We start from the raw sequence: 27,896 nt of genomic DNA, 5'->3' as shown, positions 1-27,896 counted from the left end.
GAGAATTTATTATTTTTCTTTTTTCCTATGAACAAAATATGGATATTTATTCTTAACCAAAGAACAAAAAATGTGATAATAAAAATAAATGAGAATGTTTCTATTTTATATTTCATATGTCCTTAAATATATATGTATATATATATATATATATATATATATTTATTTATTTATTTATTTATATGCTTATAATAATACAATTTTTACCTATGGACAATTAACAATTTTTTTTTCTTCCTATTTTTATTTTAATTCTACTTATTACACACATATTAATCAAAAATTTTACGAGCATCCATTTTTTTATGAAAACCAATATAATTACCACCCCAGAATATAAAAATATATATATATATATATATATATATATATATGTGCGATTTATAGGGAGCATAATTAATTTTTTTTTTTTTTTTTTTTTTTTTTTTTTTTTTAAATATACATTTCTATTGTGACATATAAATGGAATATCTCTTGATTTAATAAGATATTATAACATGTTGTGAAATATATGATCACTTGAAATGATTAAATTTAATTTTTTATACTTTATATTTTTCCTCAGTGAACTTCATTAATTATATATGTGTTCTTTAGGAAAAAAAAAAAAAAAAAAAAAAAAAAAAAATATTACCATGTTAAACATCCATAAAATATATATATATATATATATATATATAATTGAGTGGCTTAAGTAAAAACTACATTTATATATATAAAAAAAATAAATATATTACTTATTTATATTTTATTTATTTTATTTTTCTGGATTATTAATTTTTAATTTGTAAGACATTATAAACGCCATACATATAAATATAAGGGATATATTAAGAAATATATATTATAAATGTTTATACCTTCACATATTATATATATATATATATATATATATATATAATTTTATTTCTTAAGTATGATATAATATTCCCTTTTTGATTTTTGTGTATATGTTTATATTTATGTACATTTATTTTTTAAGTTTTTTTTATTTTGAAAGTCTTATTTCCATTGTTTCATATACATAAATTCATTATCCCTTTCCATCCATATATCAACAAAATGTTTATGTTTCTCAAGTTTATTAAAATTTAAGATATACATATAATATATTATGTATAATATTTTTTTTTTTTTTTTTTTTTTTTTTTGGCCCTATGGTCCATATAATATATACACATATACATGTACAAATATATATACACATTTATATATATATATATATATATATATATTTATTTATTTATTTATCTATTCATTCATTTATGCTTAACTTCCTTGCCGTAACAAAATGGTATATGCTGTCATATTGAAAGACCAAGTTGATGATCATTTTCTTAAAAGAAGAAAACACTCGAATCATAAACGCGTGAGAAATAATACAAATACTTATCATCAAAATAATTCATGGGCATATATACCGCCCAATGATGATATAGAGAAAAAGAAAATAATAAAAAATGAGAAAAGAGAAAAACCAGAGAAAAAGAAAAAAGAAAGAAAAAAGGAAACCGCTAACATCCTTGGAACGAACAATAAATATTCCATATTAAATTATTTTGATTTAAAAAAGAAAGATAAGAAAATAGAAAATAAGAAAGATGATCTTATTAATAATGATTGTAAAAATAAAGAAACGAATATATTTAAAGATAGCTTTTATCATATTAAAAATGATGTTAATAAGTCTAAGGATTCCATAGAAAAATATAATAAAGTTGTATTAAAATATATTAAAATAATAACAAAAGGACTTATAAATGAAAATATTATCAAAGAAAAAATATTGAAATTATTAATTTTATTAAAACATGAAGATATCTATTTAAAGAAATTTTCTAAAAAAATTTTTTCTTTTGAAATGAAGAGGAAATATGGCAAAGATTATGGTTTAATGAAAAAAGGAGAGAAAAAAAAAAGAGGAAATCATAATATAAATATCAAGGAGAAAATATATATAAATAATATATATAACAATATATATAATAATATATGTAATAATAATAATAATAATTATTGTTATAATTATATTACTACAATTACCAAATATTATATTAACAATATTAAGAATAATATTTACGAATACAAAGTAACATATTGTAAAAAAAATAATTTACTTCTTTTTCAATATTATGATGGTCAACAAAAAGCATTTAAAATATCTCAGAATTCTTTCTATTACCTTTTATCAAATGATAATCAATTATTTTGTCATATGCCACTTCATAAACATATAAAAGATAAATATGATGTACAAGAAAAAGAATATATTCAGCAAGACATGTTATATCAACATACTAAATCATGTACACATATTATAAACGACCATTTGGGTAATCGTATATGTACAAAAAAAAAAAAAAAAAGTAACATAAATAATGACAATTATTATTATAATGATATAAAAAATAAATATATATATACCCTAGAAAATGATATACATCAAGATCATATCAAAGTTAATGTTATTCATATACAAAATAAAACGGAGAATATACAATTTGTTTTACCTTATAAACCGATTAGAATGTTTTATTCAAATAATTTTCTCTTTTTTGTAAATATCATAAACAAGTCTAAAGATTTACAATATTTTACATATTCTATTTATAATAATAATCATAAAAATCAAATTCGAATAGTCTACGTCTCAGCGATTCATCCATTGCTTCATGATATTATTGTTGATAAAAATAATTTTTCTTTATTTAAAAAATGTAAATATTTTTATGAAGAAGAAAAATTATTTATATGGACAGATATGTCTTTACCAAAAGAGAAAAATAAAATAAAAAATAAAATAAAAAAAAAACAAAAAAAAAACAGCAACACTATAAATCAGATACCAAATATAAATATTATACATATTAATACAAATGTTAATATTTGTATAGCATATGAAAATACAACAGAAACGTATTTATTCTTTCATATCTCTTTTGATATTATAAAATATAATAATCAATATTTAAAAACATATCTGAAGAAAGAAGAAAATATGAATTATTTTATTACCTTTCAACATTTCTTAAGTATCGAAGCAAATAATTTTGTATATAAAGAAACAAAACAAAAAAATCATCTCTTGTTACATAACATTAATTTTAATACTGAAACATATACACCTCAAATTATACTTACCTGTGGTGGAAATAAAACTATTCAAAATAAAATAAAATTATGTCTTTATGATAATAATAATAATTTATTATTTCTAATACCTATATATCATAAATATGTAAAGGACAAAATTAAAATTATAAAAAATGTCTTAAATTTTTCAGCAATATCCATGTGTAATAACATGAATGATTTTCATTATTTTCCATATAACTTATGTGTACCTATAAATAATAAAATAAATACAACTCAACTAAATCTCCATTTTAAAAATCTAAAACCTGAACAAACCGTTGTTAATGTCTCGACGTCAAATGAGAGACACATATACTTTTCAAACATTTTAAAAAAAAAAATGGATATATTAAAAACTAAAGAACATACATATAATCAAGAATATACTTCCTCATCAAATGATAATAAAAAAAAAAAAAAAAAAAAAAATCAAGGGGAATCACAGAAAAATTATAATATTTTCCTTTCTTCAGATGAGGAGAATAATATGAAATATGGTACTATAATAAATATTAATCAGATGAATAATTTTATTATAATATTAAATAAAAATGGTATGTTATATTTATTATGTGATGATATTTACATATCAAGTATTTATTTATATAATAACACATCACAAATATATAATATGTATGATTCTAATTTATCCAATATAACGGTAGATACAATAAATTATCAAAATAATTCTCTATCGTTTGGATCATATAGAGTTCATATAAATATATTACCAACAAATATATCTTTAAAAATTATCTTAATATTTTTTTATTATTATATATGTAAAAAGATTTGTATGCAGTTCTTTACATTATGTATTTATGAATGTAGAAATAATAAAATGAAGAATGATGTAAATATATGCGATAGAGTTAATATATTCCATTTTGTCAATATTGATATATATTCATTTTGTAATAAATCACATAAATTAATTAAACAAAAATGTGAACATGTGAAGGATATAAATGATCAAATGTTTATGAATAACAAAAATAATAATGACCATAATAACAACAATTATAATAATAATAATAATAATAAGATGAAAAACATTTGCGGTAAAATCAACAATGTGGATAAAATCAACAATGTGGATAACATCTATCATACCAACCAACACATTTATAATAATTCTGAAAAATACATATATCATAATAATACAAACAACAAATGTAATAAATCGCCTCTTTTTTCACACGAAGAAAAATATTATAATAATAAAGAAGATGATACACTATTTTTTATGAATTATACAAATTATAATGAAATGCTCGATATGAATTTCTTAGATTTTGAAAATATCCAATATCTAGAATTTTGTAGATTTATTTATCTGTTCCTTTTAATTTGTGTAGATAATTTAAAAATGTATAAAAAAATGGAAAAATATTTATATATTAAAAAGAAAAATATAAATACTCATCATTATGTAGAATATCAACAATCTAAATATAATTGTTTTCGTTTTAATTTTGATAAAGATACAAATATTTCATCAGATCAATATTCTTTATCATCATCATTGCCTAATACTAATACAACATGTACTACTGAAAGGTTAATATGTATAAATAAAAAAAAAAAAAAAAAAAAAAACAAAGGGACAAAAAAAAACAAAGAGACAAAAAAAAACAAAGAGACAAAAAAAAACAAAGAGACAAAACAAAAAAAAAACAAGGCGACAAAACAAAAAAAAAACAAAGAGACAAAACAAACTCAATCAAAATATACTATTCATAATAATTATTATAATGTAATAAAAAAGTTTATAAAATATTTACATATAAAATATACACATATTTATAAAAATAAATATTTAATACTTTATTATCTACATACCTTTTATGACGAGATTTATATATACGAATATATTGATCAGAAAATTAAAGATGATATAGCATTAATAATCATTATATTATCTTATACAATCAATTTATATAATTTCATATTTTATTATATCAACAAATTAAGTCCATGCAAAAAAATACATATGACATATTTTTATAGACATGTATGTAAACAATATTTCAAAAATGAAATAGTTAAGAAATATACTTCTTATATATCCCTTCTAAAAAATAATTATATATTAAATAATAAAGAAACACAACATCCAAAATTGTCACCACAAAAGTTTAGAAACAAACTTAGTTGTAATAATGATCTATCTTATTCTCAACACGCTCAATTATTTTCACCTCTTAATAAAAAAAGAAAAAAAGGAAATGTAAAAATCATGACACATATAAAAAATGTTGATAAAAATGTAATACAAGATCAAGATAATATGAAATCAAAAAGAAATAAGGAATATAAATTTGAAAAATATTTATTTATAAATAATTATCTTAAAGAAAAATTTATCAAGTTAGACAATGTTACTAATATATTAGATATCATATATAATATAATATATCCTGAAAAAAAAAATTGGGAACATATAAATGATAATATAAAGCATTCTATTAACGATTTATATATTTTACAACACAACGAACAACCATCTAACAAGTTAAAATTAAAATATGAATATTATATAAAAGAAATGAAATGTATTTTTAACATATTAAACAAATATTATAAAATGTATGATACAGAAGAGAAATGTCATACTTCATATTATACATATGATAGGAATAAAAATAAAATGTGTAATAAAAAAACCAACTTTTTACATATTCATAATATAAACACGTGTTATGAAAACTTCTGTAGATTTAAAAATACTATTCTTTATAATGAACAAATAAAATTTTTATTCTGCTTCCATTCTTTATATTTTCCTTTAAAAAATTTATTATTTATATCTTTTATAAATTTATTTTATCATAAAAATATAGAAAGAAATATAGTGAAGGATCATTTCTATCGTAATGTTCTTAAAAATGAAATGGACGTTATATATGTCTCTATATCAAATTTGAATTTTATGAAAAACACACCACACCATAATAAGAAACATGGAGTTGTTATGTATGAAAAAGTAATAATATGTAATAAACAAAAGACATACGATAATTACCAAAGGAATAATAATAAAAATGATGATGATAATAATAATGATGATGATGATGATGATAATAATAATAATAATAATAATAATAATAATAATAATAATAATAATAATAATATCTATAACAATAATTATTATTATGACAATAATTTATTCTTATCATACCTACATTTATACGAAAAGAATAGCATATCGTTATATAAAAAGAATTTAAAACTTTTTGATAATTTTAACTTAACTCATATAAATTTTATAAACGTATTATTTAACTTTATATTTTATGAAAATATATATTTAATTAATTTATACTTATATTACATTTACTTAATATATAATATACAAACTCAAAAAAAACACCAATTATTTTGTAATAATAAATGTCTTAATAGAACACATTATAAAGAAGAACAATATAATTATTGCGGTGTTGTAAGAGATGAAAATAATATAATAATAAAGAATAAAATAAGGAGTAATACAGATTTAAATAATTATCAAAATATAATAAATAACAAAATATATAAAAGCATAAATAAAAATAAAGAAATAATTTCAAGTCCAAATAATATGCCATATATAAATCTAGATTCTACGAAAAAAGGTTCTCTACACAAAAATGGGTTCTATTTAATTTCTAATGATAATAAGAATAAAAAATATTATTCATTAGATAAGGAACAAATGGTACATATAAATATGATGAATTTATTTTATTCATATAATTACTTTAATTTTAAAAATATATTTTTTTATATAACCATAAATAGAGAAGATCTTTATCTTAATAAATGTCTCATGTCTTCCAATAAAAAATTAAAAATCAATTTGTATAGAGTCATAGACATATTGAATGAAACACACTATAATAATATATTTAATGGTATTCATAAAAATTATTGTATGAAAAGAATGATGAACAAATATAAAAAAAAAAAAAAAAATTATGATAATGCTAATATGAATAGTTTAAGCAATACATCTAACGTAAACATCAACAACAACAACAATAATAATAATAACAATAGTAATGGTAGTATCAGAAGTAGTGGATATAATTTGATTGACAATAATATAAATTATAGTAATCATAATAATAATAATCATAATAATAATCATAATAATAATAATTATTATTATTATAATAATATGAATTCTACATGTAAAAAAAAAGTGGAAATTGTACAAAAGAGTTATTTAAGCGATTATAAAATATTAAAAGATTGTTGCTTCTTTTTTGATACATTTAAAATGGACCGAAACATTTCTACATGTTATTTCCCAAGAAATAAAGATCCTGTTTTAGTTTATTTAAATAATTTTCATAATTACTATTTTTCAAAGTATTATAAAAAAAGAAAAATGCATTTATTAAAAGAAAATAACGAATTTAGAAACGAAAAAAATGATTTAATAGATCTTGTTGATATGTATAATACTTCAGATAGTTTAGAAAGTGCATATATACATAAACATAAATATAATAAAAAAAATGTAAATAAATATTTAAAAAAAATAATAAAAATGATGGAACTAGAGAAATTAGAAGAAAAACACATTTTATTAGATATTAAAAGAAATGATAATTTAGATAATAAAGTATTAGATCTTATACATTTATATTATACATTTGAAAAAATATATAAAATGAAATATTTATCCATGTTTCATATTAATCATATAAATATTTTCCATATACTTAATTCTATACACTACGTTCCAAATATTAATTTTAATATTAATTATTATCTTTATGTATATTTATATGAATATAAAAATAATAATACAAGATTTAGTAATAATATATCATTTCATAATAATGATACCAATTCTTTAAATAGATTCTCACATACTAATAACACAGATGTTTTAGACACATCAAATCATATATCTACATATAGATATATAAATCAATTTAATCATCCATCTAGAAATATTCTAAATCGTGTAAGTAGAAATGATACCAACAGCAATATTAACAATCATTATACACATGATAATTATATTATTCCAAATAATAATAATAATAATAATAATAATAACTATAACTTTAATGAGCCTTCTGAGGTTACTATGTTTAATAGGCGCTTGCGCGAGTTTAATAATTATTGGGATCCTCCCACAAGCGACAATCAAAACAACAACAATAATGATCATAATAATGATCGTAATAATGATTATCATAATGATCGTAATAATAATGATTTTCATAATGATTATCATAATGATTTTCATAATGATTATCATAATAATTATCATAATAATGATCGTAATAATGATTTTCATAATAATGATCGTAATAATGATTATCATAATAGTATTCATTATCATCAGGCCACCAACAGAATAGGAACACACTCTGGAATAAGACATGTGACATCAAGTAATTCACGAAATAGAGGGATGATGAACAATCAAAATGGTACATTTAATTCAAATACACATGTCTCCAATGTATCACCTAGTCTTAGTAATAATTATTATTATAATCATCCATCTATGCATGAAAGAAATTATATAGACATGCATAGAAATGACTCTATAATTAATAATTATAATGGAAATGATCATTTAGAAGATAGAAGCCCACGTATTAATCGTCTGGAAAATAACTCATATTATGATATATCTCAAGACGGACATCTTATGGCTAATCCCAACGATAACAATATTTATAACAACAATATTTATGATAACAATAATAATAATTATCATTATCAAAGAAGTAGTTATAATTATAATAACTACTCAGGAAGCTTTTTGGAAGAAACACAAAACTTCAACATGAATAATAGACATCATAATCATCCTTTACATTATGAAGAGAAATTAAAGAAATTCAAATATAATATAAAAAAAAGAAATAAAAGGAATATTAAAAAAATAGAACTCAAAGTGAATGATCTGCTGAACTCATTAAATGTTCACATAAAAACTGATAAGATGGAAGTTATTTTTTTATTAAATAAATATTTTAAAAAATTAAATAAATATAAAAAAAGAGCAAGACATTTTAATACTATTGGTATTAAAGAATTAGGAAGAAAAACAGGAATACCTTCACATTCTCAAACTACCGATCTTTTTGATAATATCTATTTAAATAATAATCATATGAACAATGCTTCTCAGAATAATTTTCTTTTCTCACGCGATTCATTTAGGCACAGCAGCATAATACAGGATGTAAATCAAGAAATTTATTTAAACGATCAAAGTGTAGCTTCCGACAGTTCCTCAACAATTTGTGATAGCGATAATAATGATAATAATGACAATGGTAATAATAATGACAACAATGGTGATAATAATGACAACAATGGTGATAATAATGACAACAATGGTGATAATAATGACAACAATGATGATAATAATAATAATTATTTACACACCCATCAATGTGAATACTTATCTTATAACAGAAGTCAAGATAACTGTTCGCCCATCGAAAAAGACGAGAGCAATTTTAATAACAATTTTAATGATGAAGATTATCATAACAACGGATTATATAAATCTAAGTCTTGTTACATAAGAAATATGAATACTGCTCATATGAATGACTCTTCTAATGATGAATTTTACTCAAACAACTTTTTATATACACCTAATAAAAATATACAAAACGAATCATACAATAATTATAAGAACAATGATATATCCTTTGATAATATTAATGGATTATCTAGTTTTAATCATTATATAAATGATAGGAGATATAGTCAATTATCGTTCTTTAATTATGATACTAGTAGACATCGTAATAGTTATGGTTTAGAAAATAATCATAGATCTAACAATCATCATTTTTATATTGGAAGAAGAGATAGTAGTATGTCATTTTATATGAACAATTTTAGAGACTCATATAATAATATAAATGAAAATCATATAAGACCATATAATTATAATCATGCATCTAATAATTATTCAATTTTATCGAATCCGCACATATATAATAGGTCATCTATAAATTATATAAGTGGTCCAAATGGTATGACAAACATAAATAATAATGATGATAATAATATTATTTCACATAATAATAACCACAATAATAACCACAATAATAACCACAATAATAACCAAAATAATAACCACAATATTAACCACAATAATAACCATAATAATAACCACAATATTAACCACAATAATAACAACATTGTGTATGACCTCTCCTATAGTAATAATAATACCCCCATTGAAGAATTTCGTCATATGAACGCAACAAATTATTTACAAAAAAAAGGTTCTAATAAAAAAATAGATTATTTTGATTTTACATTTGATAAATTAAAAAGTTTAAAATTTAATAATTTTGTAAATTCGAAAATTAAAAATTTATTTAAATTACAATGCTCTTTATGTCAAACTATTTTATATAAAAAAATCGATTTATCTTTATATGTACATACAAATTATGAAGAAAATGATGATCATCATAATAATAATATAACCTTGCTAAATATTATTAATAATGAACAGTATTTATACAAATTTTTAAATAAAAATTATAAATATTGTGGTACATATTACCTTGCTGGTTTCATCTATGGATTAGGATTATTACAATTTTTCCAAAATATAAAAATATACTTATTTATACAATATATATTAAAATTTAAAAACAGATGCTTATATATATGTTCCATACTAGGATTATCCTTATCCCTAATTAATTCACAAAATAAAGAATTAACTACCATATGTCTAAAATCCATATTTAAAGAAATATATGATCATAAAAATATTAATTATGAACATCTCATCTTTTATTGTTTGAACGACAATAATGATAACGACCATTCGGAAATTCAAAAAAATCATCATATTATATATGAAACCAGAAGGAAACAACAAAATTATAAACCAACATCTCACATATGTAGTAATAATATTGACTGTACCAAACCATACCCTGTTAAGAAGCACGACAAGTGTGATAATTCTTACAGCGAACATTTATATAGCGACTATCATACTCATAAAAAGGATTCTAATATAGATTTATATTTTAGAGATGACCATATAGATCCATCTCTTAATAATAATTATAATGATGATCACGATCCACCTAACAACTTTTATAATAAACCAAAAAGGAGCCATAAAAATTATCTGAATATGATTTTTTCAAAAGAAAATGAATACACACAGGAAAGTAGTTCCAGCATCTTTATTACTAGCGATACATCGAGCTCGAAAAATGTATTAGATAGAAATATAGGAAGTTCAAACATATACAACAGTAATATAATTCCAAGTAATGATGATATAATAATTAATCAAATAAATACAACTCCAAGTAGAAGTGAGCATATTATAAATGATCACACAAATATTCATCACATAAGAAATAATATACACAATACAGATTCAAATGTATTAATAATAAATAATAATGTAGATGAGAAAAAAGAACATTGTCAAGAAGACCATGATATAATGTTACTACGGAATAATAAAAATTGTGCTTATAATAATGATGATACAAAAAATGAATCTATTAATATTCTAGATACTTATGATAATATTGATGAAATATATGGAAATCTATTAAATATTTCTATTAATAATTCTTTATCTTCAGGTATTTCAAATATAGATGATACTCATAATAATACATACCATAAAAATCTAAATAAAACAAAAATACAAAAAGAAAATAAACGTAAATGGAGAAAAATGAAAAAAAATCATATAAAAAAAAAAATATATCTAGATAATTTAGTATTAAGTAGTAATTTTATATGCTTAGGATATTTACATATGAATAGTAATAATATATGTTTAACAAAATATATATTAAAATGTTTAGAAAAAAAAAATTTAACGAAATTAAATCTATTATCCATGTTTTGGTCAGTTGGATCTATTAACTTTCAAAATGGTAATATATTTAATAATATTATTAAGACATTATTCTTTTTCATAAATATTAATATACCATATAAAATTCATAAAAATAATCTTATAAAAAATTACTCATTAAAAAATGTAAATCAAAATGATATATCATATGATATTATGTATATGATGATATCTTCAGCACTCTCCATTTCCTTAACATTTTTTAAAACTAATAATATCCACGCATGCAATATGATTTTTATACCTACACAAATAGATCATACTTATTATTTTAATTATTATGAATTAATGGTAAAGGTATTTACAAGAAATATGATCATGTTTGATTTTATAGAATTATCACATGAATATATACTTTCCAATTTGCCTAGCTTTTTAAGAATACTTCCTTCAGATTTAAAAAAAAAAAAAAAAAAAAAATTAAAAAAATACGATCATAAAACAAATTGTCAACATCCTGCTTGTAATAATTCTTGTGAAACAGGTTGTAAAGTTGGTTTCTTCGAAGAATCTTATGAAAAATTATATGTAGCAAATAACAAATTACCATATATGCATCTTATAAATAATGATGGGGATTTTAAACAAATAAATGTTCAAAATAAATATGTATTTAAAAATGGTCATATTAATTTAGCACATCCATTTATATATAATGAGATGAATAAAACATATACAAACGGTTGTTATTTTGTTATGAGGGAAAATAATTACATTACATGTTATAATAAAAGAATGAATCAGCCAGTAGATAATTTTAGTTATTTCTTTCATGGTCTTAATCCTACCCAGCATGATATGTTTGATCATAGCGAATGTGAGGAATGCACCTGTCAAGGTAACACAGAAATTAAAAATGATATAAATGGATATATAGGAGAAGATCAAAATGAAGATGAACATATGAAGATTAATCATAACAATAATGAAAATAATGACAACAAAAAATGTATACACATGTGTGGTCACAAAAAAGATATAAATATTAATAAAAACTATTCAAATATAAAATGTATAAATCCTTCTTGTGTTACAGATTCAAATATTCATCATGTAAATTATCAATATAAAGAAAATATGCAAAAAAAAAAAAAAAAAAATTATTATTTTAACCCTTACTGGAATAATAAAAGTGAAGAACATAAACAATTTTTTAAAAATTCAACTTTAATTTATAATTGTGAAATGTTAAGATATTATATCATCATAGGAGTGTTACAAGCTATGAGCTTAAAATTTTTATCGACACATAATGAACAATTCAAAGAAATATGTTTCGATTATATTTCTTATTTTCAAAATATTAACAGTAATATTAATTGTACCAAAAAATTACAAAAATTATATAAAAAAATTAATTATCTTGTACATAAAATCAAAGATAATGTTAAAAGAGAAAATATCTTACGTCTCATTCCAAATCATCAAAATGTTTTCCCAAATTGTAATTATAATGAACATAATTATAATATATTAAATAAACACCTGAACGATTCAGGTAAAAATAAAACACCACTTGAAAATAAAATAGACAATTTTGACAAACAAAAAAAAAATAATAATAATAATAATAATAAATATAATGATGATAATAATAATAACAACAACAACAATAATAATAATAACAAAAATAACAATAATAATAATAATAATAATGATAACCCTTTATATTATGAACATAAATTTTCTGATCTAAAAATACAACAATCCTACACACCTACTCAAAGGAGTAACAAAAAAGGATGGAATTTTACTGACTCGATTGAACACTCAAATAATATTTATTTAAATGAAGAGAATATAAAAAACGAAGGAGAGAAAAAAGAAAAAAAACAATTAAAAGGAAATGAAAAAAATATTAATCATCATTATAATAAAAATCATATAATGTATTATAACAACAATGATATTATCTATGAAGAGACATATAAATTAATTTTGAAATATGTTGAAAAAATTAAAAAAGTTCGTAAATATTTAGAAATGAATAATTATAAAGGTCAAAATAAAAAATTTATAAATACTATTATAATAAATAATCTAAAAGGAAATGATGATTTTTCATGTATGTATAAAATAAAAGAACAAGATATTAATGATCTTATTAATTTGATCTATCAATGTCTATCGTTTGTTTTTGTTGGGAGTTGTGATCAAATATTAAATAGAAAAATTAAAAAGAAAATAAATAATGTAATTAATGTAAGAGATAAAAATTCAAATAATCTTTATTATTATTATTTAGGATATATTAATTTAGGACATGGGAAATGTGTATTAAAAAAACAAACAAATATATCTATATGTACATTAACATTAATCTTATTTAGTTTTTTACATATATATGATTTATCATCTCATTTTATCATACATCTTATGGAATATTTATATGTTCTATTAATTCAAAATAGATCTCTACAAACATATGATATTACTAATCATCATTTTGTTAACTTACCAATCCATATTATATATAAACAGGAACAATCATCATATATCTTAAAACCATATTTTACTAAAAAATATCAACTAATAAAAATGATAAGGAATGTTCAAAGTAATCAAACATATTATTTATACAAAAATTTTAATCTTACATTTCATAAGAAAATTATAAAAAACCCATGTGCCATACCTTTAGTTGATGTAATCAACATTTCGATATTTAATGAAGACTACTATGAAGTAAGTCTAACAAATATGAACACATGCAATATTTTTAGAAATACATTTAATATTTCAAAGTGTGATATAATAAATAATATTATTAGTAAGGGAATTTTATTTGTAAAGAAAAGAGAATGTAACAATCAATATTCTTCATATTATAATAATTCTATATTGTTAGATAATACAAACATTCATATGTCTGATCAACAACATATATTTTCCTATAATCAAACCGGTGAAGATACAAAGGATAACATATATAATACAGATTCTACTAATTGTATAGATACTTATAAGTATCAAGAAAAAAAAAACAAAAAAGAAAAAGAAAAAAAAAAAGAAAGAAAGAAAAATTCATCAAATGATTTAAACAAACTTACCAAATATATAACACATACAAGTCATCATATAGACAATACTATTAAAAAGAACATACCTTTTGATATATACCAAATAAATAAGAATCATAATAAACAAATATTAAGAAATAAGCTCATTGAATTTAATAATGTTAATACAAATCAATTAAATATATCCAAATTCTTATTAGAAATTATAAAATTTTATGATAAAAATTTTTCTATATTTACAGAAGAACCCCTATTATTATATCAAATTAAAAATACATACATGAATAATAATATCAATGAAATTATTTTCCTAAAATATTATATAAAAATAGATGAACAAAAAGATAATCTTATACATTCAAAAGATGATAATATTATATTTGAGCAGAAGTTTGCAAAACTCTTTTTATATTCTAATGAACAATTTAATAAAATATTTTTTATAATTAAAAATTATAATATCCAAAATATGGACCATAATCAATCTGATATTGATATGGATCAACAAACAGATGAATATACAGATGATGGAAAAAAGGAAACAAAAAAAGAAACAAATATAAACAAAATAAAAAATATACAAAATGTACAAAATATGCAAAATATACAAAATATACAAAATGTACAAAATGTACAAAATGCACAAAATATGCAAAATATGCAAAATGTACAAAATGTACAAAAAGTGCCCAAAATAAAAAATATAATTAAAAACAAAAAACTCATTCAGAAAATTTTTTTTCATCTATTAAATTATTATTATACTACAAAGAAACATATATCATATAAATATGAAAACCAAAATTTACCTTATCCTAATGATTATAACACATATAATTTAATTTTGACTCCGCCAGTTCAAAATGGCCAAAAAATGGAAGATGATATTCAAACACAAAAAAGTAATATGAATATAGAAGAAAAAGATTTAGATGGAAAATTAAATGAACATTCAAAAATTTTGAACATGAAATATAAGGAACAGCAACATACAGAAATAAAAAACAAACAAGTATATCCAAACACTTATAATTATTTTCCCCTTTTAATTATTAACAATATTTATAATAAAAAACAGTTCAAAAATAATATATATACTTTATGTTATAAAACAGGTGAAAAAAATGATATAAATTTTTTTCATGATATCAATAGATTATTAGTTCAATTTTCCATCAATCGAATTAATACCTATATTAATTCTCAACTAGCCAAAGAAATGTATGATAAGTTTTATTATTTTTTATTAATACAAAATTTACATATAGACAAAAATATACCCTATTTATATATACTCTCATATATATATAACTCATTCTATTCCTTTTATGATTTTTTCTATCAATATTGGAAAAAAAATCATTTAAATAATTTTAATAAAATGAAAAATAATGACGATTTCAATGTACAAATTAATGAACAAATTAGTGAACAGATTAATAATAAAAAGGGAAAAAAAAAACCTGAACAGTTCAGAAAAAACAAAAGCCAAAAAAAAAAAAAAAAAAAAATTATATATGATTTACAATTCTTTGATTATTTTATAAATGATGAAAAAAAAAAAAAAAAAAAAAACCATGTAATAATAAATGATAATAATATAAACAAAGCATTATATAATAAGGGTGTATTTTCATCTACAAATAATAATATTGAAAAGGACAAATTAACAAATAAATCGTCCATATGTGTAGACAAGAAAAACAAAAATGAATATAAAACAAATGAAAAAGTCATTTCATCAAATAATATACAAAAGAATATTGACCAAAGAACAAATATTACATATTTCCCCTATCAATCTACAAATACATATAAGGTGGATAATTCATTTGATAATTTAAAAGATTTACAATGTCATAATTATGAATATCTAAAGATAATGGAAGGCATATATAAACATCACTGTTCATTTCAAAATAGTAATAGCTTGATAAAATATTTGCCGTTTTTTAATAATGACTACTATTTTGTATATTTTCTTGAAAAAAATATTAAATTAATTAAAACAATTTTCATACAATATTATCATAAAGGATATATAAAAAAACCTATACTTTTTCAAACAAAAATAATACCTATAAGAACAGCAAATCATTTTATCGATTTATTTACACAATATTGTAACTTTCCAAGATATGATGTTTTTTGGAATTTACTTATTAAAAAAGAAGTAGAAAATTTCCTGTACCTACCACAATTTAGGAAGTCTTATGATTATAAATATAATAAGTACATATATTCACTGTTCACTATAAATAGTAATTATTATCATAATAATTATTACATATGTAATAATTATGATAAGATTTATCATATCAAAAGGTATTACAAAATGAAGCGCAAACATAAAATTACAAGAAAGGAACCATCACAAACATTTTTCAAAAAAAATATAAATAAAATATTTAATAGAAATTTTATCCATAATATATATTATCGTTATAGGATAGATATAACACAAAGTAAATTCTTCAAATTTAATAAGAAGCAATTTAAAAAGGATGATCAAAAATATAAATTTTATTTATATAATGAACATAATAATTTTCAAATGAAAAAAATAAAATCACAATGGATTTATAAAATAATCAAACATAAAAAAATAAATAAAAAGAATTCTCTTTCTTCAATTAAACAGGAAAAAAAAAATATATATGGATATAATACAACACATACAAATTTAATATTTACACATATTTTAAATATAATAAAAATAAATTTTAAAAATAAACCTTGTCAACTTAGAATATTTTTATTAAAAAGTTATATTGAAAACAATACATTCAATATATCTCAATTCTTTAAATATTGGTATGAGAAAAGTCAAAATCTTTCGAACATAATTATTGACACATCTCATATTACCTTAAATTCAAAATATATTCATTTGCTTTTTACAGATATTTTATTTTGTTTTTTCATAGGAAATTTATAATAAAATTGTTAAAAAAAACTCATACACATTTCTTTTTTTATAAATAATTAAAATTATCACATAAATATTATATTATATATATATATATATATATATATTATATATATATGTTTATATTTTTTTATTTTTTTGTAGTATAAGAAAAATATGCATATATTTTTTATTAAAACATACTCATATTTTAAAATCATTAAACACTTTTTTTAATGTCAATTTTTTAGTATCCTAATATTATTATAAATAAGTAATATATAATATATACAATGTTAATTATTACCAAAAAAAAAAAAAAAAAAAAAAAAAAAAAAAAGCAAAAATATGGATACAAAAGTATACTCACATATATATATATATATATATATTCTATTTATAAAAATATTATATCAATTTCCCGTATCAAATTTTTTTCTATTATATAAAAATATATTATATAATATAATTATTATATATATTACATATTATTTTAAGGTTTTAATATTTAATAATTTTTTACATAATTTTTATATAGGGGTTCACTTTTTTAAATATATTCTTCCTTCATATAAAAATTTTTTAAGGGAAAAAAAAAATATATATTATATATATATATATTATATGTAGGCGTAGGTATGCCCTTTATTTATAATAATATTATTATATAATATAAATATAATTATTATATATAATATTTATGCATACATAAGTATATATTAATAATATTCAATATATTACTAATAATATATATATATAATATATTATATATATATATATATATATTTTTTTTTTTTATTTTTAAGGATATTAACAATTTTATTTCTATTTAAATATTATAAATATATATATATATATATATATATAATATATGTATATTTACTTTTGTACCTTATATATAATAAATATATATATATATATGTAAATATTTTAAATATTATGAAAATTTTAAAATTTCAAGTTCTTTTTTTTTTCTTTTTTATAAGATAAATTTTTTTTTTTTTATTTTTTCTTTTACTTTATATGAATATCTTTTATTTATATTGAAAAATAATTATATATAAAAAGAAATTGTATTATATATATATATATATATATATATATATATGTTATATTTTTTTTAATTATCCTTTTTTTTTTTTTTTTTTTTTCTATTTCAACTAAAAAGAAGAATTAGAAAATATTTTATAAGAATGTAAACAAAAGTATATTGTATGGATTATATGTAAATATTACTATTACAAAAAAAAAAAAATATATATATATAAATATATATTATATATATTATATATATATATATATTCATATATATAACATATCGCATAAGTATACCCATATATTGATTATTATAACAAGATGACTGAAATGCGAGTAAAAGCAGATTTGGGGGACTGTCGTTTTTATAAAAAGAAGTTTCCCGAGGTTGATGATTTGATTATGGTTAAGGTTAATAGAATTGAGGATATGGGAGCTTACGTTTCTATATTGGAATATAACGATATGGAAGGTAATAAATTTTAAAAAAAAAGAAAAAAAAAAAAAAAAAATAAAAAAAATTTATACATATTTTATATATATTATTTATTTTTTATTTTTTTCTTATCCACCCCCCCTGGCTCCTTGTGAAGGTATGATTTTAATGTCCGAACTATCCAAAAGAAGATTCAGAAGTGTGAACAAATTAATACGTGTAGGTAGGCATGAGGTTGTACTTGTATTAAGAGTAGATAGCCAAAAAGGATATATCGATTTATCAAAAAGGAGAGTATCACCAAAAGATATAATAAAATGTGAAGAAAAATTTTCTAAATCTAAAAAGGTGCACCAGACTGTGCGACATGTAGCAAAAGAACATGGCATTACTGTAGAAGAGCTAAACGAAAAAGCTATATGGCCATTATATGAAAGATATGGACATGCTTTAGATGCGTTGAAAGAAGCTACGATGAATCCAGAAAATGTATTTAAAGGGTTAGATATATCTGAAGAAATAAAAAATTCATTATTAAAAGATATTAAATTAAGACTTACTCCTCAAGCATTAAAATTAAGAGGTAGAATAGATGTATGGTGTTTTGGATATGAAGGTATTGATGCTGTTAAGGAAGCTCTGAAAAAAGGAAAAGAGATATCGAATGATAAAGTTTCTATTAATATAAAATTAATTGCTCCACCACAATATGTTATTGTTACGTCTTGTCATGATAAAGATCTTGGTATGGCAAAAATTCAAGAAGCTATGAAAGTTATAAGTGATAAAATCAAAGAATATAAAGGAGGTGATTTTAAACAACAAGGAGAAATTTTAGTTATCGGAGGTGATGAAGAAAAACGTTTAGAAGAATTATTAGATAAACATGATGGAATTTCAAGTGATGATGATGATTATAATACAAGTGATGAAGATGACGAAAATTCAAGTGAAGAAGACGAAAATACTAGTGAAGACGAGGAGGAGGAAGATTAAATGGTTTAATAAAAAGGGACAAAAAAAAAAAAAATATATATGTATATATATATATATATATATATATATATATATAATATTTTTTAATATATACATATTTTAATATATATATGTATATATATTCATACCTGTTTGATATATTAATAGGTTTTTATTTTGTTACCAATATATGATTTATTTTATCACCCCATTTTTTTTTTTTTTTTTTTTTTTTTATATATACACATCATTTTTATTTTATGTGTATGTATATGTGGTTCTTATAAAATATAATTAAAATTTTTTATTATGTTTTATATATATATATATATATATATATATATATATATATATATATATATGTATATATATATTCTTTAAAAATTATTTAAAAAAAAAAAAAAATTATTAAACAAGTCATGTAAATTTTTTATAAAAAAATATAATATAATCTTAAAAAAAAATTACATTAAAAAATATAAAGACATGTTGAGCAAAAAGGTCACAAAAAAAAAAAAAAAAAGAAAACATAAGAAAAGGTAGAAAGATAAATAAATAAATAAATAAATAAATAAATAAATAAATAAATAAAATAAAATGAAGAAGAGATATCAAGGTGCCATACAAAAAGGTATATAAAATATATATATATATATATATATATATATATATATATATAACGATTATGTATAAAAAAATAGAAACGTTTACCTTAAATTTAATTTAACAATAAACACAATTCATAAAAATATATTTTATAGTATAAAAAAAAAAAAAAAAAAAAATAATAAAACAATAAAATAATAAAACAATAAAATAATAAAACAATAAAACAATAAAACAATAAAATAATAAAACAATAAAATAATAAAACAATAAAATAATAAAACAATAAAATAATAAAATAATAAAATAATAAAACAATAAAATAATAAAACAATAAAATAATAAAACAATAAAACAATATATATTTTTTTATTTTGAAAAAAAAAAAAAAAAAAAAAAAAAAAAAAAAAGTTGAGCATGTTCATAAAGCACATTCAATATCTATAGGTAATTTTGTTTGAATTAAATAAAAGAATTTTTTTAAAATAAGAACATCTAATATTGCATATTCAACACTACTCGATGAAAGAGGTCTAAAATTCCAATTAATAATTTGGCATTCTTTATTAACTTGTTTTTCTGGAAATAATATTTTACCAAAGAATTTAACAGAATAACTCATATTTTTTTTAAGATATGGAAAATTAAATTTCAAATGATCATAATATTTATTATATATATATTCTAAATTATAATATTTATGTATACAACTATATATACCTATTTTATTACAAGTTTTACATTTTGTATTTAAAAGATCATTAATTAATTTATCGTCATTTTTATATTTTATAAAATAATTTACTGGGAAAATATTTTTATAGCTTATATCATCATATAAATTATTATTAAATTTAATACTGTGTGATTCTTCTTTTATCTTTTCACCTAAATTAAAAAAATTATTATTACAACAGCTACTACTACTACTACTATTATTATTGTTATTATTATTGTTGCTGTTATTATTATTGTTGCTGTTATTATTATTATTGTTGTTATTATTGTTAGTATTCATATTATTTGTATATCCATAGATGTAACTTCTATTATCATATGCAAGCATATTATTTGAACTCGGGATAGTATCACCAGCATAATTTATTGTATATTCATGAATATTCTTCATGACTTTTTTTAATAATATATGATTATCATTCCTCTTATTATTATACATATTGTTATTATAGAAAGGTGTGATATCATTATAAGTATTTATATTCACAATTTTATGTTTATGTCCCTTTTCTTGAGTTCCCATATCGCTGTCATCAATTAATATATCTTTATACTTTTTACAAGTTAACATATTTAATATATCATAGTATTTTCTAAAGTGTAACATATCATTATTCAGAAAGGCCACACCAATTTTTATAATATTTTCATCCCTAAACAAATCAGATATATAATAATTAACTTGATAATTTTCCAAAGATATACTCTTTACATCAATAATATATGAAAAAACACTATTTTTTAAAGCAATCTGAAAAATTGATATGATAGGATTTTCTCTAAAGACAGCACATTTCCATTCAGCATCTATAAAAAGTATCTTTTCATATTTTTTAATTTTTTCATATAATATGTAGAAATCTTTAAATTTATCAATAATAACAACATCATTTAAACAAGAATCTAAATCCTTTATACATATATAATTCTTTTGACAAAAACACGATCCTTTCATTTTTATTAAATAATCAAAAGAACTTTTTACAATTTCTGAATGAATCTTCTTTAATATTTTAAACATATCGAAATATTTACATAAATCACATATTTTATAAATTCTATTCAAATTCTCAAAATATATATCTTCTTCATTTCGAAAAGTAAAACATTCTTCATTTATTATATTACACTCATTTTTTAAAAACCACATAATATTACTACAACTAGATATACAAAATATATTATTATTATTATTATTATTATTATTAATATTGTTGTTATTATTGTTGTTATTATTATTATTATTGCTCTGCTCTAATGTCGTCAACATATTTTTATTACCATCCCGGCAATCGCATATGTAATATTCTCCCTCAAAATATACATCATTATTATAATAATTATAATTAAAACATGAATTATTCATATTATACATATTATTCATATTATACATATTATTCATGTTATACATATTATTTGTATTATTTGAACTAATCATATAATTACCAACCGTATTCATATTATTATTCATATTATTCATATTATTCATATTATTCATATTATTATTATTATATAAACCACTTGTACTATAACTTGTTTTCTTTCCCTTCTTATTTTTATAAAATAAATAAAAAAATGTTTTAAAATCGATATCTTCCAAGTTCATATATAAGGGATATAAGAAATAGATACACATGATACATGATTCTTTATTCTTCTTTTTTAACAAAGAATTAAAATATATTTTTAAATATTTTGGATTGTCATATAAATAATATATAATATATTTTTTATCAAAACTACTTAATAAATAATTATACGATTTGTAATTTAAATAAAAAAATAGGTTGGGGAAATGTAATAATTCATAATTAAATATTTTAATTAATTTTATAGCATATTTTATATTTCCATTTATTATTCTTTGTTTAATTAATTCTAATTCTAATGTTCTATCACCTTTACAAAAATGAATAATATTGGAAACTCGACAATCATTCATAAATATTTCATTCAAATTTATATTATATGGTATATTCATTTTTATGGGATATATATTACTATTCATAAAATTTATATCCTTCACATTATCAGCAGTAAAATATTTATTCATATTATTAAATTCGTTCACTCGATTTATATTATATATATCTATATTGTGGCACATGTACATATCTTTATTTAAAAAAGGATGTGACACATTTCTAATCACATCGTTGCATATCTCATCTTTGTAAATTTCATTGCTTACATTCATATCTTTTTTCAAATTTATTTCTCTTAATTTATTATCCATAAAATTGCATTTTATTAAATCGTCACCATAATTGTTAATACTAATATTTTTATTTCCTTCAATATCTTGATTTGTATTATATAAATCAAAGGAACCACTCTTCACAAAATTATTATGTATACAAGTATTTCGTTCCGATACAAAACAGTAATCCTTAACATTATTATTAATGGTAAACATATTACTTTTTGAATCGTCTAAAGGATTATTTGAAAAGTTATTATGACTTTGAGGGATAGGTTGATTTATATTATCATGAATTATATTAATATTATTGAAGTTAATTATTTCATTGTTTTGTTTTTTATAAATAGTAATTATGTCATCCAGAAATTTAAAATTAATATCGCTATTTTTAATATTATTACTGTTTATATTATTATTACTATTTATATTATTATTACTATTTATATTATTATTATTATTATTATTGCTACCATTAATTACATTATTCATAATATTATTGTTACATTCAATATTTTTATATATCTTATAATTTTCCTTCAGGTTTTTATTAGCCACGTCATTTGTTAAAATATGTCGATGTATATCAAACCTACTTATAAAAAAAATTATATTTGAATTTTGTTTATTCATCTGACATATATATATATAACAACTTAAATCTAAATATTTATTAGGTATCGTTAGATTATATTTTTCTACCAACAATAATGATAATTTCATATCCATCAAAGTTAAATATGATATAAACATATAAATATAATCATTTACAAAATTACTTATTTTTATTTTCCCTTTATAATATTTATGAATTTCATAATATTTACTTGATGATAATAATACATTCGAATGAATTTTCTCTTCATCATTTTTTATATTATATAAATATCTATTATCTAATGTTATATTATTATTTGAAATAACAGAATTATTTATAGACTCATCTAATAAATTATTCTTTTTCTTCTTACATTTTTCATCTATACTATTTTTAGTATTTGTTTTTTCCCATTCTTCTAAAGGATGAGAAAATTTAATCTTATGATAATCATCACCGTCAATGTCGTTTTTATTTTTCTTCTCATCAACATTTAGCTCCTCCACAAACAATTCTTTACACTCGTTAAATAATACATGGTCTATATAATTCTTGAGCATGACGCAAATCTTTTTTTTTTCAAGGTTATTTTTTTTATTAATAAAATCGATAAGTCCGGATAAATTAAACACAATGATGTATTTCTTCTTAATATTATTATTATTGTTATTATTACTACTACTATCGTTGTTATTATTATTATTGTTGTTGTTGTTGTTGTTATTATTATTGTTGTTGTTGTTGTTGTTATTATTATTATTATCATTATTATTATTATTATTATTACTACCACCTAATACATTTTCCACATTACTATTCTCATGCATACACTCATCAAAACACAAACAATAATTATTTATTTTACGATAATTCTTCTTTATATTAACATAAAAAAAATCAAACACAAAGTTTACATACAAATACATCCATATATACACCTTTGAACTCTTCATACTTTTCATTTTGTTATATAAATTATCCAAGTGCTTCTTAATCTTCTCATATTTTATTTTTTTTTTCTCCTTACAAATAGTATCATCACACGAAATAACACCACCTAAAATTTTATCCTGCATTTCCATTTTATCATTACCATGTTCATCATTTTGATCATCATTATAAATACTATTTACATAATGAAGAACAAATTTTACACTGTGTAGACTTATATCTACCTCATCCTTTAAATCAAAATTTAGGTATTTTGTTTTATATGAAATAAAATTCTCTCTACAATTATTAAACATATGTATATATTCTTCATTCTGACTAGTATATTCCCTTTTGTTATTATAAAATAAATATTCGTTTATGTAAGAACATTTTTGTATAACATTTTGTTTTATATTATACATTTGAAGTGACTCCACATTATATATATTTCTTTTTTCTTTTGTATCGCCAGATGATGAGGATATAGAAAAGATTTCTTGCATTTCTGTATTTTTTTTTATCATGTAATTTTTAAAAGATTCTTCTATATATTCATTAAAAATATAAAAAAAATTATTACGTAAGCATAACCATTTATTACATACTTTTTTAAGATTACATATGTAATAAAATATTATATAATTTAAAAAATATTCATGGTGATCAAGAATATTTACATAAGCATTCATATTATTAAAATGATCTGTTGATATATTATTTTTTCTATTTTTGTCATCTATAATATTTATATTATCCTCAAATATCTTTATATTCTTAGGATCATTAGATAAATAGGAATAATATTTTACAATAGTATATTTAATATCATATACCCATTGAAATAAATTATAGGAACATATATTATTATTTTTTATAATTTTTAAATTTTCTATTTTAAAGAATTTATAAAAACCAAATACATAACACATAATACCAAAAGAATATGTCACATGACATATTTCGTCATATGTCTCATTTAATATTATATATTCATCATTTAATATTTTATATAATATATTATTTTCTTGACATATATTCATAATATCATAAAGAATATTCATTTTCTTCTTTTCTGTTAAAAATGATATATTATCATCTTTTATAAAATTAAAACATTGTATGTAATCATCAAATGTTTTATCATCACAACCTTCTATGAAATTATCATAAATGGGTTCTTCACTATTTAGATTTTTCTTCCCTTGTTTCTTCGTCTTTTTCTTACTATTACTATTATTATTATTATTATTACAATTATTACTATTATTATTATTATTATTATTATTATTATTATTATTATTATTTATTTTATTATTTATTTTATTATTTTCACACTGATCATTATCCTTGCCATTTTTTTTCTCTTTTTCTTTATTATGTTCCATTTTCATCTTATGATTAATACAATATTCTATTATCCTCTCCAAATTAAACAAAGGATCATGTATGATATATTTTATTATGACATGATAATAACAACATATAAACAAATTTTCATAAAACCTCCTATTCTTCGAACATTTCATATGAAGCAACAATTTTATAGGGATAATTTTGTTCAAATATTTATTAACAACATCATTTATTATATCATTTCTTCTAATCGTTTTATAATTTCTTTTTTTCCTTTTTATATAATTACTAAAATTTCTTATAATATATTCAAATGATGTAATATATTCATAAAACAGCTCTAACTCGTTATCTAAACTTAACTCTTTCATTTTAAATATATAATTCAAAATATCGATGATTAGTTATTTTTCACTTATCCAAATAATAATAATAATAATAATTAATATTATATATATATATTATTATTATTATTATTATATTCTCTTCTTTATTTTATTTTATTTTTTTTTTTTAATAAATTTACAAAATGATATTCTATTATTTTCTGATCATTTTTTCTAAATACATCTCAAGGAAGAAATATATAAATTATATTATATTATATTATATACATATATATATATATATATATATATATATATATATAATACATTTCAACATATAATAATATGTATTATTATATATACACATATAGGTGAGGAGACGTCCCTTGAAAAAATGTATTTTTCTCTTTAAATTTAAATAGTTAATAAATATATCTCCTTCATACATCAAAACACAAATCTTATTTTTATTTTTATTTTTGTGCACGGGATTAAATAAAAGATATACTGTTTTTATTTAATCTTTTTTTTATATATTACATTTGTAAACATAAAAATATAAATAATATATAAATAAATAAATAAATAAATATAAATATATTATATATATGTATGTATGTATTACTATATCTATAAAATATATATTATATTATTTATTTTATTATTTATATATTATTTTTTTTTTTTTTTTTATTTTATTTTTTTTTTTTTTTATTATATTTTTTTTCTTCTTTCAACAGTACAACTTA

At 19.1% G+C, this 27,896-nt stretch overlaps 3 protein-coding genes across 3 annotated transcripts; 2 read left to right on the top strand and 1 right to left on the bottom strand.

Annotated features, from left to right (window-relative positions):
* Window positions 1-1,291: 1,291 nt before the first annotated feature.
* PF3D7_0728100 (anaphase-promoting complex subunit 1, putative) lies at window positions 1,292-17,977 on the top strand (the record flags this gene model as incomplete). The annotated part of the gene is made up of 1 exon (XM_001349142.1): window positions 1,292-17,977. One exon carries the CDS (start codon window positions 1,292-1,294, stop codon window positions 17,975-17,977), a length of 16,686 nt encoding a protein of 5,561 aa, XP_001349178.1.
* A 1,326-nt stretch (window positions 17,978-19,303) lies between these two features.
* On the top strand, window positions 19,304-20,414 carry PF3D7_0728000 (eukaryotic translation initiation factor 2 subunit alpha; the record flags this gene model as incomplete). Its single annotated transcript, XM_001349141.1, has 2 exons — window positions 19,304-19,454; window positions 19,576-20,414. 2 exons carry the CDS (start codon window positions 19,304-19,306, stop codon window positions 20,412-20,414), a joined length of 990 nt encoding a protein of 329 aa, XP_001349177.1.
* Window positions 20,415-21,420: 1,006 nt separating this feature from the next.
* Window positions 21,421-27,192, bottom strand: PF3D7_0727900 (conserved Plasmodium protein, unknown function; the record flags this gene model as incomplete). Its single annotated transcript, XM_001349140.1, has 1 exon — window positions 21,421-27,192. One exon carries the CDS (start codon window positions 27,190-27,192, stop codon window positions 21,421-21,423), a length of 5,772 nt encoding a protein of 1,923 aa, XP_001349176.1.
* Between the last annotated feature and the right edge of the window lie 704 nt (window positions 27,193-27,896).

This window comes from Plasmodium falciparum (genome assembly GCF_000002765.6).
Source record: "Plasmodium falciparum 3D7 genome assembly, chromosome: 7".
Classification (NCBI taxonomy): domain Eukaryota; phylum Apicomplexa; class Aconoidasida; order Haemosporida; family Plasmodiidae; genus Plasmodium; species Plasmodium falciparum.
The sequence above is the reverse complement of the archived record's forward strand: the minus strand, read 5'-3'. Positions and strand labels throughout refer to the sequence as shown.